Source organism: Choloepus didactylus, chromosome X, assembly GCF_015220235.1.
Source record: "Choloepus didactylus isolate mChoDid1 chromosome X, mChoDid1.pri, whole genome shotgun sequence".
NCBI lineage: Eukaryota > Metazoa > Chordata > Mammalia > Pilosa > Megalonychidae > Choloepus > Choloepus didactylus.
Window position 1 is genome coordinate 122898395 of NC_051334.1, and position 16236 is coordinate 122914630.

The window sequence follows — 16236 nt, forward strand, 5'->3', positions numbered from 1 at the left end:
ATAGTAAACATTTCTGGCTTTGTAAGTAATACTGGTCTTTGTTACAGCTACTCACTTTTCGAGCAGCTGTAGATAATTTGTACACTAGTGGGTGTGGCCATGTGCCAATAAAACTTTATAAAAACAAGCAGTGGGGATTTGGCCGGTGGGCTGTGGTTTGCCAATCTAAAAGTATCTGCATGTTTCTCTCTCAAGATAAAGGTTCTTTATTTTTTCTTCTAGGTGTGTGTGTTAGATCTGCGGAAGTAAACACAAAATGCTATAGGAAAAAGAATTCTAATGGACCAGCAGTGAGTGTGTGGTGTTGCCACACTCTTCCAACACAATTCTTAGCTCCAAAACTGTACAAACCTGACTTGTGTTAGAGTGTACTTTGAAATCAACTTGTCCCTGGCCACAGGCGTCTATATTTTCCGTAATCTTCATCAAGAAGTTTAAAACAAACAAATACCACAGTCATATCACAGGGGGAAAAAAGGATGGTTTCCATCTGGGATGTTCTGCCTGGGGAACACAAAGCCGCCAGCTCGACAGTGCATGGTTTGGTTTCCATCGGAACAGGCCCTGATGGCTGAAAGGAGGAAAAAAAAAGCTGTGCCAAAAAACAAAAACGCAAAATGCTGTGATAAACCAAAAGGGGAAAAAAAAATCCTCCTCATTGTGGTGTTTTTTTTTTTTCCTTCCAATTTGGACACTACAGTTGCTCTCACAAAGGACGTTCAAAGACCAGTTTATATCGATGAAAGGCGCAACTTTGTAAGCCCAACACTTTCTATTTTCTAGAATCTTTCTTTTTTTTTGTTGTTCTGTGGTTTTTCTATCAGCTGGAATCCTGGTGTCTGAGGGCCTCAGGCTGAGATGGAAACCATTTGGGGTTTGTCGCCTCTTTGTTGTTCCCTGTCCCCTCTGCCTGTTTCCTTTGTTTGGTTTTAATTTGCTTTTTACTACACCCTCAGTAGACGCAGCCAGATGGACACAAGGACAAAATCTCGGACGGGCAGCCTTCTCTCTCCCTCTGCACCGTCCTGCCTGCCCCCGCCCTCCCTGCCCTTGCTCACTCGCTGTCCCTTTCACATAGTAGCTTCCGATCTTAGCATCTCAAGGGCACTTTCAGCGTGTAATAAGTGCTTTATGTAAGAATGCAGGGCAGGGAGACTTTTTACAGGAGAAAAAAAAAATGACTTATAAGAGCCTGGAGTATTTTTGAAAAAAAAAAAAAATATTTTTATGTTAGTTTTAAAATCCTAAAATGGCCATCAGACATAGACAGCTTTGTGTGGATCATATTTTAAAACTTTTAAAAATACACAGGCAGGGTCTGAGGTAGCTTTCCCCTTTCCCCCCTAAATTGAGCATCACAAAAGGTGGTCAGGAAAATGCTAGGTGGAACAGGTCAGTCCTATGGATCAGCAGCCCATGAGAAAAGTGCCAGCTCCTTTGGTCCAAAGAAGAGCTGTTGCACCCTTTGGGGTGTGTTCACAGTAACAGCCAGAAAAGAAACCAGCACTGGGCATTCTGACCCTGCGGGAGCATTTCCAAAACCAAAAGGTGTTGAGGGAGCCACTGACGCCGGCAGCTTGACTCTTTCACCTGTTGGCTTCGTCTTGCTCCCAGCAGTGTAGCCACCGTCGGTCAGTCCACCAAGAACGCCACTGGCTGGTCCTTGCAATGCTGCTTAAAAGGCAATAAGGTCTGATTTGGTCCAATCACAAAAATAAATGTAGAAGGAAGCTTTTCAGTCCCAAACGTGAATTATGTTGGTAGAACATCATTAATAATTTCTGCTGTCTTTACAATTTCTTTCTCTTGATGAGACTAGGAGAAAGGTTTTTAAAATAATGAATCATTTTACTGTTTTTTAAAAATTACATGCAGCTTTGTGTTCCCAGAGGGGTTTCCTTTCATAAGATCGGGTGAGGTTTGCACTCTTTTTTTTTTTTGTCAAAACCCAACACTGACCTGTTTTCTAAATTTGCAATGGGGGAAAGTGGTGAAAGATGGAGCCTCTTCTCTCACCGGCTTGTCTGCGGCCATAGGAAGAGCTGGGCAAGCTGACTGGACCAGTGTGGGTTGTTGGAATCCATGCACAGTGGGTAAGTTTCCATTGGGTGTGTTCCAGCAACAAGATAGGGTGGCGGCCGTCTGTGGAGCTGCAAACCGATCATCGGGGAAGAGCAAGGGCTTCCAGTTGAACTTGGAATGTGCCAGGACCAAAGCCAGGGTGCAGTGCCTGTTCTCCAGTTGACCTCCACTTGGGTGGTTGAATTTCAAGCCTGTGTGTAGAAGAGCAAAAAGGACTCTGTTTACGAATCGAGAACTTTCTTCCGGCTCTGCTACCTAGACGCTGAGCCAAGAAGGCCCAAGGTACACGGAGTCGCCACTCCCGTCTCTGAAGATGGCAGGCTCCCCCGAGAAGATGCTAATTCCTGCCTCCAAAACTCATTAATCCTGGGATGCAATTTATTGGGATGCAGATGAGCACCATCTTTCCCTTGGAAATAAAAAGGTATTCATCTGTCCAGAACATCAGTTTTCAAGGATTGGCCCGTGGTCAAGACAAGCCAAGGCCAGCTGCCAGCCCGTGACAGCGGCTGCACTGTCAGAAGAGCCGTTAGACAATCTTCACAGGAACGGAGGCAGCCGGGGTCTTGCTCACTTCCTGGTCATCTGAACCCTCCGGAATGCTTAGGTTGGAGCTGAGGGCTGCAAGGCCTGGGAACAGCAAAACCACCCATGCAGAAGGGCAGGGCTCCCCAAGACGAAGGAAGACTGTCCCCCTCCCTGCCTTCCATGGCCAGCCGTGGATCAGAGAGCAGCTCGCCCAGGCCACAAGGGGACCAAGCCGGAAGATGTGGACAGCGCCCCAAGATCATCCCCACTGGCAGCAAAGCACCTCAGCAGCTATTTGCTGCGTGCCCATGTTTGCACGCCAGCGTCCGCCCTGCTGCCCGAGTGCCCACAGCCCCATCTTCATCACCACGGGGGTGGCCCACGGGCGTCCTTGTTCGACTGTGTACAGCTCTTAACGATTGTGAGCAGGGCTTCAGTTGCAGTGACCAAACTTAGCCTCAAGTCTGAAAGCAGATGTGACACGCTGATCCCTCACTGAATCTTCAGTTGGATTTGAAGAGACCAAGAGCCACCCACGCCCAGCACCCCCGGGGAAGGATGCTGCCCATGGGGACCCAGAGGACTGGCGCTGCATGGCGACACCTGCCCTGCCCCTGTGCAGCGCATGCCTAGGGCTTGACTTCTGTTTTATCTTTTAAAAAATAGACCATGGAGCCAAGTGAAGTGCACTTTGTCATATGTAAGGGTCTGCTTCCTTGTTATTTTTCTCCTTTTAACCTTTCGTTTGGCTTTTTTTTTTTTTTTTTTTAATTGTGTTTCTTGTCAAAGCAGAGCTGTTCTTTCTGCCACTCACTGAAGTTTTGAATTCTGGCTTCTGCAGTTTTTATTGTCTGTGTCAGACGTGCAGCCAGGCCTGGTTCTCCGTTGGCGTTTTCCAGATTCTGTTAAATCAACATTGACCCCAATTTCATTCTCCGTTCCACCCCACTCACCCTCACGCTCTTTGAAAACAGAATCACCTTGTGTGTCGTAGCTCATTTGTTTCAAGAGAGAATCAACAGATCATATTCAGTGTCTTGAATAAATTGCTCTATTTTGATATTAGAGAACGTTGTGGATGTGCTTTCTCCGTCGTGCTCAGAAACTCTTGTGTCCACATTGATAGCAATGAACGAAGAGGAAATACTGCATTTTCTCAAGAAGAAAATAATGTGAGGGCCTTTTTCCCAGATTGCTGAGTTGAACAAATAGGGAAAAGGGAAGAGAACCCTGTGATTTAGGTAATGGCAGCCCAGTTATGTAAAGGGGATTTGTTTTTTTTTTAACATGTCTCCTTTTCATCATTTTATTCCAGGCCGGCTATTTTAAAGATTCAATGCGAGTAAATTCTCTTGGCAGCAGGTTGGTTCTCTGAGACTTGGAGTCCAAGGATAAGCTTGGAATCTTTGAAAGCCCTAGAAGTTAATAGGAAGGAGGTATATTTTGATGTTTCCTTCTGCACTACACACACCAATTAGCAAACATTTGTTGACATCTGTGTGCCACTTCATAATAAGTGATGAGTATTATCTAATCTAATGAACTATTTTTATATAGTTATTTTATATAGAACTATTTTTATCTAGTTCAATCAGCCCCTGTAACAGGGAGGAGGCAAGAGACGCAGGGAGGCTGAGGGGCTGCTCAGCAGAGGCTCCGCTCCCAGTCCAGAGTCTCGCTGTGCGAGTGGAAGGAAAGACACACTGCCCTGCCCCTCCAGTGCTGCCCTGTCTGGCACTGGAGCAAAGCACTCACCTGTGCTTCATGGGTGGCTGCCAGGGGATGCTCATGGGTCCTCGTGGCCTTCCCCGGGGCGCCTTGGTGCAGCCTCCTAGAAGCAGGGCCCGATGGCAAAGGCAGGTCTTGAATTGGCAACTTCAGGCTGAGCATTAAATGAATACCCATCATCCGTAGAAAGAGCCTGCCCGGTTCCCCAGCCGTGTCTGGAATATGGCCTGTTTATTTTTGTCTCTCTACCACCTGCATGCTTGATCAAGCATATTCCTAACCTGGTGGAATTTGGGGTGGAATTCTGAGTCCTGCTACAGAAGCCACAGAAACCAGGGGCCAGCAGGGAGTAGTTATCCAGTATAAACACATTCATGGCAGGGCCCACAAGAACCTGGTGGCTTTAGCACCAATGCTGGTGACAGGAATGGCTTTAAGTGGATTTCTTTATAGCGTAGAGGAAACTATTGGGACCTCATGATTGCCCAAGAATGACAAAACTTTCATCTTCAAATAGAATCTTTTATGGCAGAGATTCTAAATATGTTTCTCCACTGAGACTCCCAATTAATTTTCTGCTTTGTGGGGATCTAAGCTTCAACCCACTCAGCAAGTTTTTAGAAATTGCCCACATCTTGGTGCCGTTCAAAAGGATATTTAAGAAAAAAAAAAAAGGATATTTAAGAATGTTCTTCGTGTTCTCAGGAAGTTTCCTGTGCTCTTGTAAACACTGACTGTTGCTTGCCATCGACGGAAGCTGGGAAATCCCTTTGTGTGATGCAAGGAAAGGGGAGGAGGAGGTGGGAGCAGCTTGTGAGCCTCCCCAAGGCTCAGCATTTGTGCTGAACAGTGTTGTCCACTCTGGGTGCTTCTTTAAAGTGTCAAATCCACGGCGAGGTAAGCAGGACAGCGGCCCAGCCTGGGGAGCAGTGGGGAGAGGGCACGGGGGGCCCCTGGGGTAAGGGCAGAGAGAATGACCCCTTCACTAAAACTTCCAGTCTGTGCTCCCAAGGAGGGCAGCTTTAGTTAGGAAAATAAAGAAGCCACTGCCTTAGAGGAATCCACAGGCAAATGGCTGTGTCTCCACTGGTGATGAGGATGATACAGCTCCAAAACAGAGGAAATACGTAGATGACTGAAAAGTTGTTTATGGTGTGATAAATAGAACTGGCAAACTGGTCAATAAATTCAAAGCAAACGGATGCCAGCAGGTGGAAGAGGCTCAGCATCCCCCTCCCGCCCAGACTACTCCCTGCTGCGCTTCTGCCCATCTGCCCGGACCCCTGGCCACGGGCCCCCACATCCCTCTCGCCTCTCACAGGCACTCCTGTAGTTGTCCCCTCGCTCCGTCACTACCACTTTCTCTCCACTGGCTCATTCTCTAGCACCCAAACACACTCTAGAGTCTGCCACCTTGAAGACAGCCACAGGACAAGCCACCTATGGATTCATGGCCCCCGTGGCACACGGCACTCAGCCCCCAGCCGGCCGCCATGGGAAGATAGCTCAAAACGAGTGGGTCTGTGCTTCTCTAGCCCATTTCTTTGCTCGGTTATCATCTGTCTTACTGGCCAGGCTGGCTCGATGCACCACAGCACCGATACCCACTTTTACTCCCCCAGTACCTGGCAGGAAGGCATTAGAGGGCACCCCCTCCTTTGCCCTCTCGGCTCACCCCAGTCCACGTCCCCAAGCCACGTGGATCTGGCTGCAGGTACCCAGAGTCCCGTCTGACAGGAGGCAAGACAACCAGATCATCAATCAGAGTTCCCGCTCATGGGCTTCAGAAGCTGACTCTGGCCAACGTAAGCCAAAAAGAAGGAATGAGAAGGACACTGAGCAGCCTCCAGGCTCTCCGGGAGGGCTGGGGGCCAGGCTTGGAGACAGCAGGAACAGCACCCAGAGCTCAACAGGGCACAGGGGGCCACAGGCCCTCTCCACACCCTGCCTGGAGACCTGGGCCCACCTCCAGAAGCACACCCAAAGCTGGTCCCAACCAGGACGTGGCTGTGCAACAGCCACCACCAGCCCTGCTCCAGAAGGGCTTCTCTGCAGCCCCAGCTCCAGCCAGGCACTCGCTCCTGACTCAGGGACTTGGGAGACATGTCTGCTGGGCTCTGTCAGGTCATGTGCCTTGTCGCACCCACAAGAGGCTGGCAGAGTGAATAGCTAGCATATTTGCCTCTGGAGTTGGGCTGAGCCCTATCAGATGGGGGGGACTCCTCAGTTACTGGAGAGGCTTCTAAGGCTGGGGGCAGAGGGACTGCCACAGCTGACAGGAAGAATGCAAACACGCCCCTGACAAGCTAAAATGCCTTCCCCTCTCTCTGTCCCAGGCAAGGTGATGTGATCCACCTCAACTCCATTCTTAAAAGACACAGCAGCAATTATCCAGAGAGTCTGGGGCAGCCCTGGGCAACGCAGACCCAACCTGCAGCCCAAGGCTCTCCACAGCTACAAATCCAGAAGCTTCCGGTACAACTTCTCTAGAGTAAAAGGGAATCTGGATCTCGATATTATGGGGGCGGGGGTGACAGGGCAGTGCTGGCTGCAGTGTCTTGAGAAACTAGTGTGCCTCGCCTTTCTGCACACACACCTGATGGTTTGCAACGCCAATGCCTGCTGCAGCATTTTTACAAAATACACTGAATATATGTGAGTAATTACGCACACATATACATACATACACAGGCTGTAGCTAATGGAAAGACAGAGGCCAGGCAGTGACCTGGGCATAGAAGTCGTAGCCAGGTTCTAAGGATTCCTTAGACTTTTTCGTTTTTGCTCGGCAGCATGCAACCTCCAGACTTAGTGATCAAAGCTCTGCCCCTTCGTGGGCTTATGACGACCCCCCGTGCTCCTCCCCATTGTCCCCGTCTGGCCTGTGGGCTGTGTCTTGCTGCTGCCTGGCACTGATCCCTTACCCGAGCATTTGGGAGCAGTGGTGCTCAGATAACCCAGGGCAGGCAGGGCGCTCAGTCACGACCTCTGTGTTTTATTTCACTACGTTTCCAAGGGCCTGAACCCGGCCTTTAGCGCAAGGCAGCCCCAGGAGGACCCCCGGGGAAACAAGCCCAGCTAGGCCGCGCAGTGCCCCTTTCTCCCACCACAGAGACCATCCTCAAGGAAGAAGCTCTATGAGGACGAGCATGAGGTCTGGGGGATGCTACACCGGGGCAGTGTGGGGCTGGGAAGGCGGGAACACACGTCTACAGAAGGGGAAACATGAGGCCTGCACCTTTCCGGCTGCGGCCCTTCTCACGGCTCTCCCTTGGCTCGGGGTGCAGCGTCGGCCTCGTTTCCATTGCGGGACCCGCTGGCAACATGGATTTCAACCATGCTGGCATCGGAACCTGGAGAGGGAAGGAAAGAGGCTTGGGGCAGCATGTCTGTTCTGAGAAGGCTTCCCTCAAGTCTGAGAAGAAGGTCTGGGCGCCCCGCAGGACACAGATCTGATAAACACCCTCGGGTCTCAGTCTGGCACTGTGGTCTAGGCTCAAAAACAAATAACAGCGCCATCAGCCTTCCACCTGTATTTGCTTACAGCAACCCCAAGGATGAAGCAAAGGCTGCAGAACCGTCCAGGGCAATGGAGGTGTGATTCAGCACCATCTCCAGCCGCCCACCCCTGCCCGCTTCATAGGAACCTCTGGGTTGGGCCGTTGACTCGGAGTCTTGGACGGCGGAGCTGAAGGGAGGCCTCTGCCTGCTGCTCGGGAAGCTTCGGGGGCCCACCCTGTGTCCTTAGATTTTGGAGCACAAGGGTATGGTGAGCTTCCCTGGGCGCCAGTAACTCAGTCCATGAGGATCCGCACCTGCCTGGGAACCTGCATTCAGCTCCAGGACCTGCTGAAGGGAGACCCCCAGACTCTGGGAAACTAAGACACCTCCACATTGTCTTTATCAGTGATTCCACAGGGTTCTAGCAAGCAGCTCCCCTCCCTCGTAACCGCAATTCCATCCAGGGACCATGTTCCCAGCTTGCAAGGCCCAAAGTAAGTATATGGTAAGCACGTGGCACACACATGCCTGATCAGTCTTTGCCAAGATGAACTTCTCTGTTCAGTTCATAAACTGGGACGCCACAGGTGGATCAAGTGATACTCCTGGGTTGTTTTTTTTTTTAACTGCCAGAACCTATTTGTCCAATCAGACATTCTCAATGTTGTTCGGCATCCCCTTCATGAGAAACCTCAGAAGACCTTTTGCCCAAGGCTGAGTTTCAGGAAAAGCTGTGTTTCCATGAGCAGTTGGCGTGCTTTTCTTGTTGCACAATCATCTTGTAACCAGTGAAACTAGTAGCCCATTTTGAATTGTGGGGCTAATTCTACCTCACTGATTTTTATTTCATTGTCATTGTCCCCCAGTCCTGCTTGCTTTATTAATGAATTTCACTCTTTACCCTCTCCAGATTCTAAAAGGAATGTAAGATCACTTACAAAAAGTAGGCATAACACAGTGAGAGAAGAAAAAGGGGTCAACAATCAGTAAAATTAAGAGGTGGTGATACTGCCCTCAAAAGAGTGATTGCGTGGATCTGTGTACTCGTTCCAGTAACACATCTTCCCCCAGCACCTGGGGAGCCCTTCGGGAACCAATGTCAGCATCGTCCTTTCACCCTGCAGCCACCCAGGGCTGTCTGCTCTGTGCCCACCTCCAGCCTGTGCTTGGGGCCCACAGTGATGGAAGGCACAGTTCAGCAACCAGCGGGTTTTTATCAATTGAATATGGAGCGAGCAGTTGCCCTTCCCCAAAGCCTCCGAGCCCGCACTCCCCCCACCCACAGCTCTTGCCGACACCGGCTGCCTCGGTTCCCAGCCCCCTCTGCTTGCTCACGACCCTCTGCTACACTGGCCTGCCTCGCACTCCAGGCTCAGCCCTGCCTCAGGGACTATGCACATCTCTTTTTTCTGCCGGGAAAGCTCTTCTCCAGATTTTCTCACTGCTCAATCCTTGCTTCATGCAAACCTCAACTCCAATGCTACCTCCTCAGAGGGGCTTCGAGGACACTATCAAAAACCACTGCCCTGGATCCAGAGAAGATGGCAGCATAGAGAGGAGTGGAATACTTAGTCCCCCCTGGAATTCATAAACGACAAAAAAACTAGTAAATAACCTGGAATAACTGCAGGGAGACAAACGTGACTGCCCACTCATCATCCACCAACCTGAATTGGGAGGAATGCCCAAGATCACAGCATAAAATCTGTAAGTAAAACTGCGGACCCGTGCTGAGAGCTGGAGCTGAGAGCCCCTCCCTCACGGAAGCCGTGCCGTGCACCTTCTCAGCCCAGCTCCAAGTGAGGTTTTAATATTAACTGCTCAATACAGACAGCGAATCCTCAACAAGCAGAGGCTTTTGGTGACAACTGACCTTGGGAGAATTGGGGGACGTATCTGTCTCAGGATGGGGAGTCCAGAGGATCGGGTGCTATCTCTGGCTGACGGGTGAACCTGGGAGTTTTTCTGCCCCTTTCTCTCTCTGTGGAGAAAACCTCAGCTGTTCTCAGCCCGCAATGCTTTGCAGTAAAGACAGCCTCAGACATTTTAAAACCAAAACACTTCAATCAGCAAAGTCACAGAAACAAAGAACTTCCTGATATGCAAATGACATCTCTGAAGGGGGCATAGCTTCCCAAGAGGAAAGGGAGGGGCCCAGCTCAACTGTCCGTCTTTCAGTCTTTCCAGAACCAGACCCCAAAACCTGGGGGAGGAGAGCCACAGGCCACACCCTCTTACACAGGCAGTGACAGGCTGACAGGTGGATTTGCTGGGCAGAAAAGCACAGGTGTCTCAATCCTCTAAGAAAAGCCATCAGGGAAACCAGATACTGAAATATTACCTCTTTCTGTGACCTGAGCCTGTTCTCATCTGGGAAAACCTGATTGGGGTGGCGTAGGAGGTCAGATGCCTAGACAACAGAAAACTACAACCTACACTAAGAAAAACAAAGCTATGACCCAGTCAAAGGAACAAACGTACACTTCAACTGAGATACAGGAATTTAAACAACTGTTTAATCAATTCAAAGACTTTAGAGAATATTTCACAGAAGAGATAGAGGCTATAAAGAAAACACTGGGCATAAATAAGGCAGAAATTGAAAGTTCAAAAAAACAATCAGTAGAATCTATGGAAATGAAAGGCACAACACAAGAGATGAAAGACACAATGGAAACATACAACAGCAGATCCCAAGAGGCAGAAGAAAACACTCAAGAACTGGAGAACAAAACACCTGAAAGCCTACACACAAAGGAGCAGATGGAGAAAAGAATGAAAAAATATGAGCAACGTCTCCGGGAACTTAAAGATGAAACAAAGTACAAGAATGTACGTATCATTGGTGTCCCAGAAGGAGAAGAGAAGGGAAAAGGGGCAGAGGCAATAATAGAGGAAATAATTAATGAAAATTTCCCATCTCTTATGAAAGACATAAAATTACAGATCCAAGAAGCGCAGCGTACTCCAAACAGAATAGATCTGAATAGGCCTACGCCAAGACACTTAATAATCACATTATCAAATGTCAAAGACAAAGAGAGAATCCTGAAAGCAGCAAGAGAAAAGCAATCCATCACACACAAAGGAAGCTTAATAAGACTATGTGCAGATCTCTCTCTCAGCAGAAACCATGGAGGCAAGAAGGAAGTGGCGTGATATATTTAAGATACTGAAAGAGAAAAACCACCAACCAAGAATCCTATATCCAGCAAAACTGTCCTTCAAACATGAGGGAGAGCTCAAAATATTTTCTGACAAACAGACAATGAGAGACTTTGTGAACAAGACACCCACCCTACAGGAAATACTAAAGGGAACACTGCAGAGTGATAGGAGAAGACGGGAGTGCATGGTCTGGAACACAATTTTGGGAGATGGTAGCACAGCATTGTAAGTACACTGAACAAAGATAGCTATGTATATGGTTGAGAGAGGATGATTGGGAGCATGTGAGACACCAGAAGAAAGGAGGAAAGATAAAGACTGGGAGTGTGTAACTTGGTGAAATCTAGAGTGTTCAACAATTGTGATAAAATGTACAAATATGTTCTTTTACAAGGGAGAACAAGCAAATGTCAACCTTGCAAGGTGTTAAAAATGGGGAGGCATTGGGAGAGGGATGCAATCAGTGTAAACTAGAGACTGTAACTAACAGAATCATTGTATTATGCTTCCTTTAATGTAACAAAGGCAATATACCAAGGTAAATGCAGATAGGAGGGGGGGATAGGGAAGGCGGTTTGGATACTCGACATTGGTGGTGTTGTCTGACTCTTTACCCTACTTTGATTTGTGGTTGCTTTTCCTTTTGCTACTTCCTGGCTGTCATTTTTTTCCTCTTTCTTTTCCCTCTCTACCTTCTTTGACTCTCCCTCCTGCCTTGTGGAAGAAATGTAGATGCCTTTATATAGACAGTGGTGAACACATAAATATGTGACCATACAGAGAACCATCAATTGTTTACTTAGGATGGAATGTATAGGGTGTGAACAAAACCATCTTAAAAAAAAAAAAACGGGTTGATGTCAAAACCTCAAGGGCAATATTCTGAGTGAAATAAGCCAGACACGTAAGGACAAATATTGCAGGGTCTCACTGATGGGAACTAACTATAATATGTAAACTCATAGACATGAAATATAAGGTACCAAGATATAGGATGAAGCTTAAGAATGGGGAGTGGTTGCTTAGTATGAGCAGAATGTTCAACTAGGATGAACTTAAATGTTTGGAAATGAACAGAGGTGTCAGTAGCAAGATGTGAGAATAACTAACAGTGCTGAATGGCACGTGAATGAGGTGGAAACAGGAAGCTTAGAGTCATATATGTCACCAGAAGGAAAGCTGGAGGTCAAAAGATGGGAATGTATAAAACTGAATCCTATGGTGGGCAATGTCCATGATTAACTGTGCAAATATTAGAAAACTCTTCCATGAACCAGAACAAATGTATGACAATACAACTAGAAGTTAATAATAGAGGGGCATATAGGGAAGAAATATATACCTATTGCAAACCATATACTACAGTTTGTAGTATTTCAACATTCTTTCATAAACAGTAACAAATGTACTATACCAACACTACAAGTCAACAATTGAGGGGAATTGGTTAGGGATATGGGAGGATTTGAGTTTCCTTTTCTTTTTTTCTTTTTTTTTTTTTTTCCATCTTTCACTTTATTTCTTGTCTGGAGTAATGAAAAGTTTCTAAAAATTGAACAAAAATTAAGTGTGGTGATAGATGAACAGGTGTATGAGGGTACCAGGGGCAACTGATTGTACACTTTGGATCTTTGGATAATTGTATGGTATCTGAACAATCCCAATAAAAAACAAAACAAAACAAAACAAAAACACTGCCCTCCCCGCCCCAGCCAGTGTCCTTCCCCAGCCCACTCCCTGATTTGGTTTTCTTCATAGAATATTATAGAATACAATCATATATAATCATCTGGGCTTTCCATTCTCTGAGTCTGCTGCTATAATGGAGATGTGGGCAGGCAGGGACTGTGTCCTGGTCGCTGTCACATCACCAAAGCCTCGAGCAGCCTCAGGCCCATGGGAGGCTCAGTCAACATACGCCAACTGGACACACAGAGGGTGAGGGCCTCGGTGGCAAACTGGGCCCAGTCCTGGGACCCAGGAGCACCCACTGAGATGAATGCCTATAGGGAAGAGGCAGGGACAAGCAGAGTTGTAAGGGACATCCGTGCAGAGTATTGGACGACACTTAAGAAAAGAGAGGACGTTGGGGCTCTATGGAAAAGAGCAGATGATAAATTGTGGCAACAGGGGAGGAGATGGCTTAGAAAGGTCTAGGGAAACCTCAGCTACAGAAAGAGGTGGTGATGTTGCCAAGCAGGCAGGTAAGATGCAGCGATGTCCCTCCCTCACAAAAACCCACCATGGGCTGAGGGGGGAGCAGGGCTGGCCGGAAGCTTCCCCCAGGGCTGCACTAACATGAGTCGGCCACAGGTCCCAGGAAGTCACAGCAAGTATGACAAACTCCACAAAGAGAGGGTAAAGAAGGAATCTCAAAGACAGGTGGAAGGACAGATATAGCCATTGGCCCTACAGCCAGCTCCTGCCCAGGAGCTTGGATTGCCTCCCAGGCTGGGCAGAAGATCAACTTGTTGGAGTGGGGAACCTGCTTTTCCTGGAAACGAGGGACCAGCTGGGAAGACTTCTAGAGGAGCCTTCCAGTTCCCAAATGACATTCCTGCCAGAGGCACTTCAAAAAGACATGGTTCCAACAGGGTTACCCACTGTTTATGCCAATGGCCTGGGCTCACGAGAACTCATGTGCAGTGTCTGTGGCTCTTTTCAAAGCGCTCCTGGGCTGCTGTGTCACAGGGTGTCCCATGATCAAGGTCTGTGCAGGGACATGCCTGCCCCCGTAACCTCGCGCTCCAGGCCACAGTCCAGCGCCTGTGGCTTTGCAGAATTCCTTGCCCTCTCCTCTCCCCCATCCCCACCCCGGGGCTCCACAGCAAATGTTTGGGCCATAACAACTTTCTCTGAAAGATCTCGACCAAAGCTGAGCTGCCTGAGCCCGCTGTGCCTGCGCTGAGGGGACTGGGGCTTTACAGCAGGCCTGGGGACCCTGGGTTTTCTCTCCTGGCCTTGAAGGTCACCGGGGAGAGGGAATGTGCTGGCTGAGCAAGGCTCTGAGAAGACACTTGAACAGGGATGGGGGAATACCAGCTAATCCCCTAAAGTGGTGCAAAGGCCCCGGACACATGATGAGGGTCCTGGGGATGCAGGCACAGCTGCCTCATGGTGCCAGAGAGCCCAGCGCCTGCCTCCTGGAGGCCTCCCCAGCCCCATGGAGAGCTGAGGTGGTAGGTGTCTCCTGTGCCCGCAGCTACCATGCCTAGGTCTCTCGAAAGCCCTGAAGCCCTAGAACCAAAGCCCCAGCCAGCCGGCCCAGAGCAGGAGTCATGGAGAAGTCTGCACCCCCAGGCCTGGGGCCCCTTCGAGGTGCTGGATCTGATCGGGCCAGCACAGCTGCTCCTCCACATTGCCCGCAACCACAGCCCCTGGAGCCCCAGAGATTACTTCCAGCAGAGCTGGAGGTGGGGCGACAGCAGGGCGCTGTGAGGTGACAGCTGATCTCCCAGAGCCCGAGCCCGGCCTGCAGCAGAGCTGGGGGGGGGGGGTCACGGGGGTGCTGAGGTCCGATGCTAGGAAACAGACGGCAGAGAGGCTCTGCTGCCTTCAGAGGAAATTGTGCAGATGGAGAAATGGAGACGCCCACACTCAGCACAACGGTGCCGCAGGAGCAGGGAAAAGAAACAGCTTTGTGAGCGGCCGCTGAGCTCCCCAGATGTCCCTTAGCAAACCAAGGCTCGCACTATTCCAGAGACGTGGCCGCAGCCCAAGACCCTGCTGCACTGCCCAGCTTCCTGGGGATGCCCACATGCATCTCCACAGCTTTAGGATTCCAGGGAAGCGAGCCCTCATCAAAAACGGGCCCCACTCTTTCCTGCTCACTTGCTGCTATAGGCCCTTGAATTAATCAACAGGGGTGTGTTAAACCATGTGTGCAAACAATGGGGAGGGGGGACGTTGCGGTTCCCTCCAAGGAAATGCAAGAATATTCGTTTCCCTTGGGAGGATTTTTTTAAATTCCATATACAACTATGCCTCTGTTGGAGTGGGTTTTTAAAAATCTACAAGCACAATGCAAAAAGGCTACACAGAATCCATTTATGCTATGAGAGTTTTGTTCTCAGACTAGATGCACAGATACAAAGCAGAAAAAAACAGAACAGAGAATTGTGGGAGATACAGAGAATTATGGGTGAGTCTAGGAATTACGGATAAGACTAGGAATTGAGAAAGAAACAGAATGGAATAGAGAATGGAGAATCATAGAAAAGAACAAAGAAAGGGGAGAATGGGGATGTGTGAGAGAAAACAAAGCACTGTGTAAGAAGGAAGAATTGACAAAGAGAATAGAAGACTGGGAGACAGATGCTTATGGGTGGGTCAGAGAAGTAAGGGTGAAGCAGGACATTATGGGTGCCTCAGGAAATTATGGGTGGGAGAGGGAATTGTACGTGATAGAGGGAAGTGTGGGTAAAAGGGAATTGTGGGAATGACAATATGAATGGCACTGGGAATTAAGGAGGATACATGGAATGCGGGAGAGAACACAGAATTAGAAAACCAACCAGAATCGTAGAAGGAGGTGCATGAGAGAGAATGAAGAACTGTAGAAGAGGAAGAGGAATTGTGGGTACTAAAGGAATTGGTAGAAACAGACCACTCTTGGTGCAAGTAGGATTATGGGTGAGATGTGGAATTGCAGTTGTGACAGGGAATCGTGGGTGACACAAGGAATTGTGAGTGATGGAGTTGTGGAAGAGAGTCTATGAGTGAGTCTATAAATTGAAGAGACAGGGAATATGGCAGAGAACAGAGAATCATGGACCAAAGCAAATAATCAAATTTAAACAAAAACAAAGAATGGAAATGTATGAAAGAGAAAAATGAACCAGAAGGGAAATGGGCAACTGTAGGTAACACCAGGAATTGTGGGAAAGAAAGGATTGTGGGTAACATGGGGAATTGTGGAATGGGAAGTTTATGGCTGAGGCTAGGAATTGAGGTAAAGGCACAGAATCAGGAAACAGGACAGAGAACTGTATGTGAGAATGGAGAAGTGTGGTTGTAACAAGGAATGGTGGGTGACACCTGGAATTGTGAGCTATGCAGGGAATTCTGGGAGAGACAGCGTATTGTGGGTGACACATGGAATTGTGGGTCTGGGAATTGTGGAAGGGACACTATGGTGGAAGCAAAGAATTGAGGAAGAACAGGAAATGAGGAAGAGACAGGGAATGTAATAGAGATAGATTATGTATAGGACAAGGAATTTTAGATGAG

General features: G+C 48.6%; 2 protein-coding genes across 8 annotated transcripts in view; one reads left to right on the plus strand and one right to left on the minus strand.

The window, feature by feature from the left end:
• TBL1X (transducin beta like 1 X-linked) overlaps positions 1–3677 on the plus strand; it is a 284080-nt gene extending 280403 nt beyond the window's left edge. For all 5 annotated transcript variants that reach the window (XM_037820716.1, XM_037820715.1, XM_037820714.1 and 2 more), the window contains one exon: positions 223–3677. In XM_037820716.1, the coding sequence (XP_037676644.1) occupies positions 223–249 (27 nt within the window). In that variant the 3' untranslated portion in view covers positions 250–3677. The remainder of the gene's footprint in view (positions 1–222) is intronic.
• Positions 1–16236, minus strand: part of GPR143 (G protein-coupled receptor 143) — a 120219-nt gene that overhangs the window by 11494 nt on the left and 92489 nt on the right. The window contains exons 9-10 of one of the 3 annotated variants that reach the window (XM_037820720.1): positions 7577–7691; positions 4237–4492 (exon numbers count right to left, since the gene is read on the minus strand). In XM_037820720.1, coding sequence (XP_037676648.1) covers positions 7597–7691 — 95 coding nt within the window. In that variant the 3' untranslated portion in view covers positions 4237–4492; positions 7577–7596. Of the gene's footprint in view, positions 1–4236; positions 4493–5648; positions 7692–16236 lie in introns of those variants that run through there. The other 2 variants (XM_037820719.1, XM_037820718.1) reach the window with 2 other exon arrangements.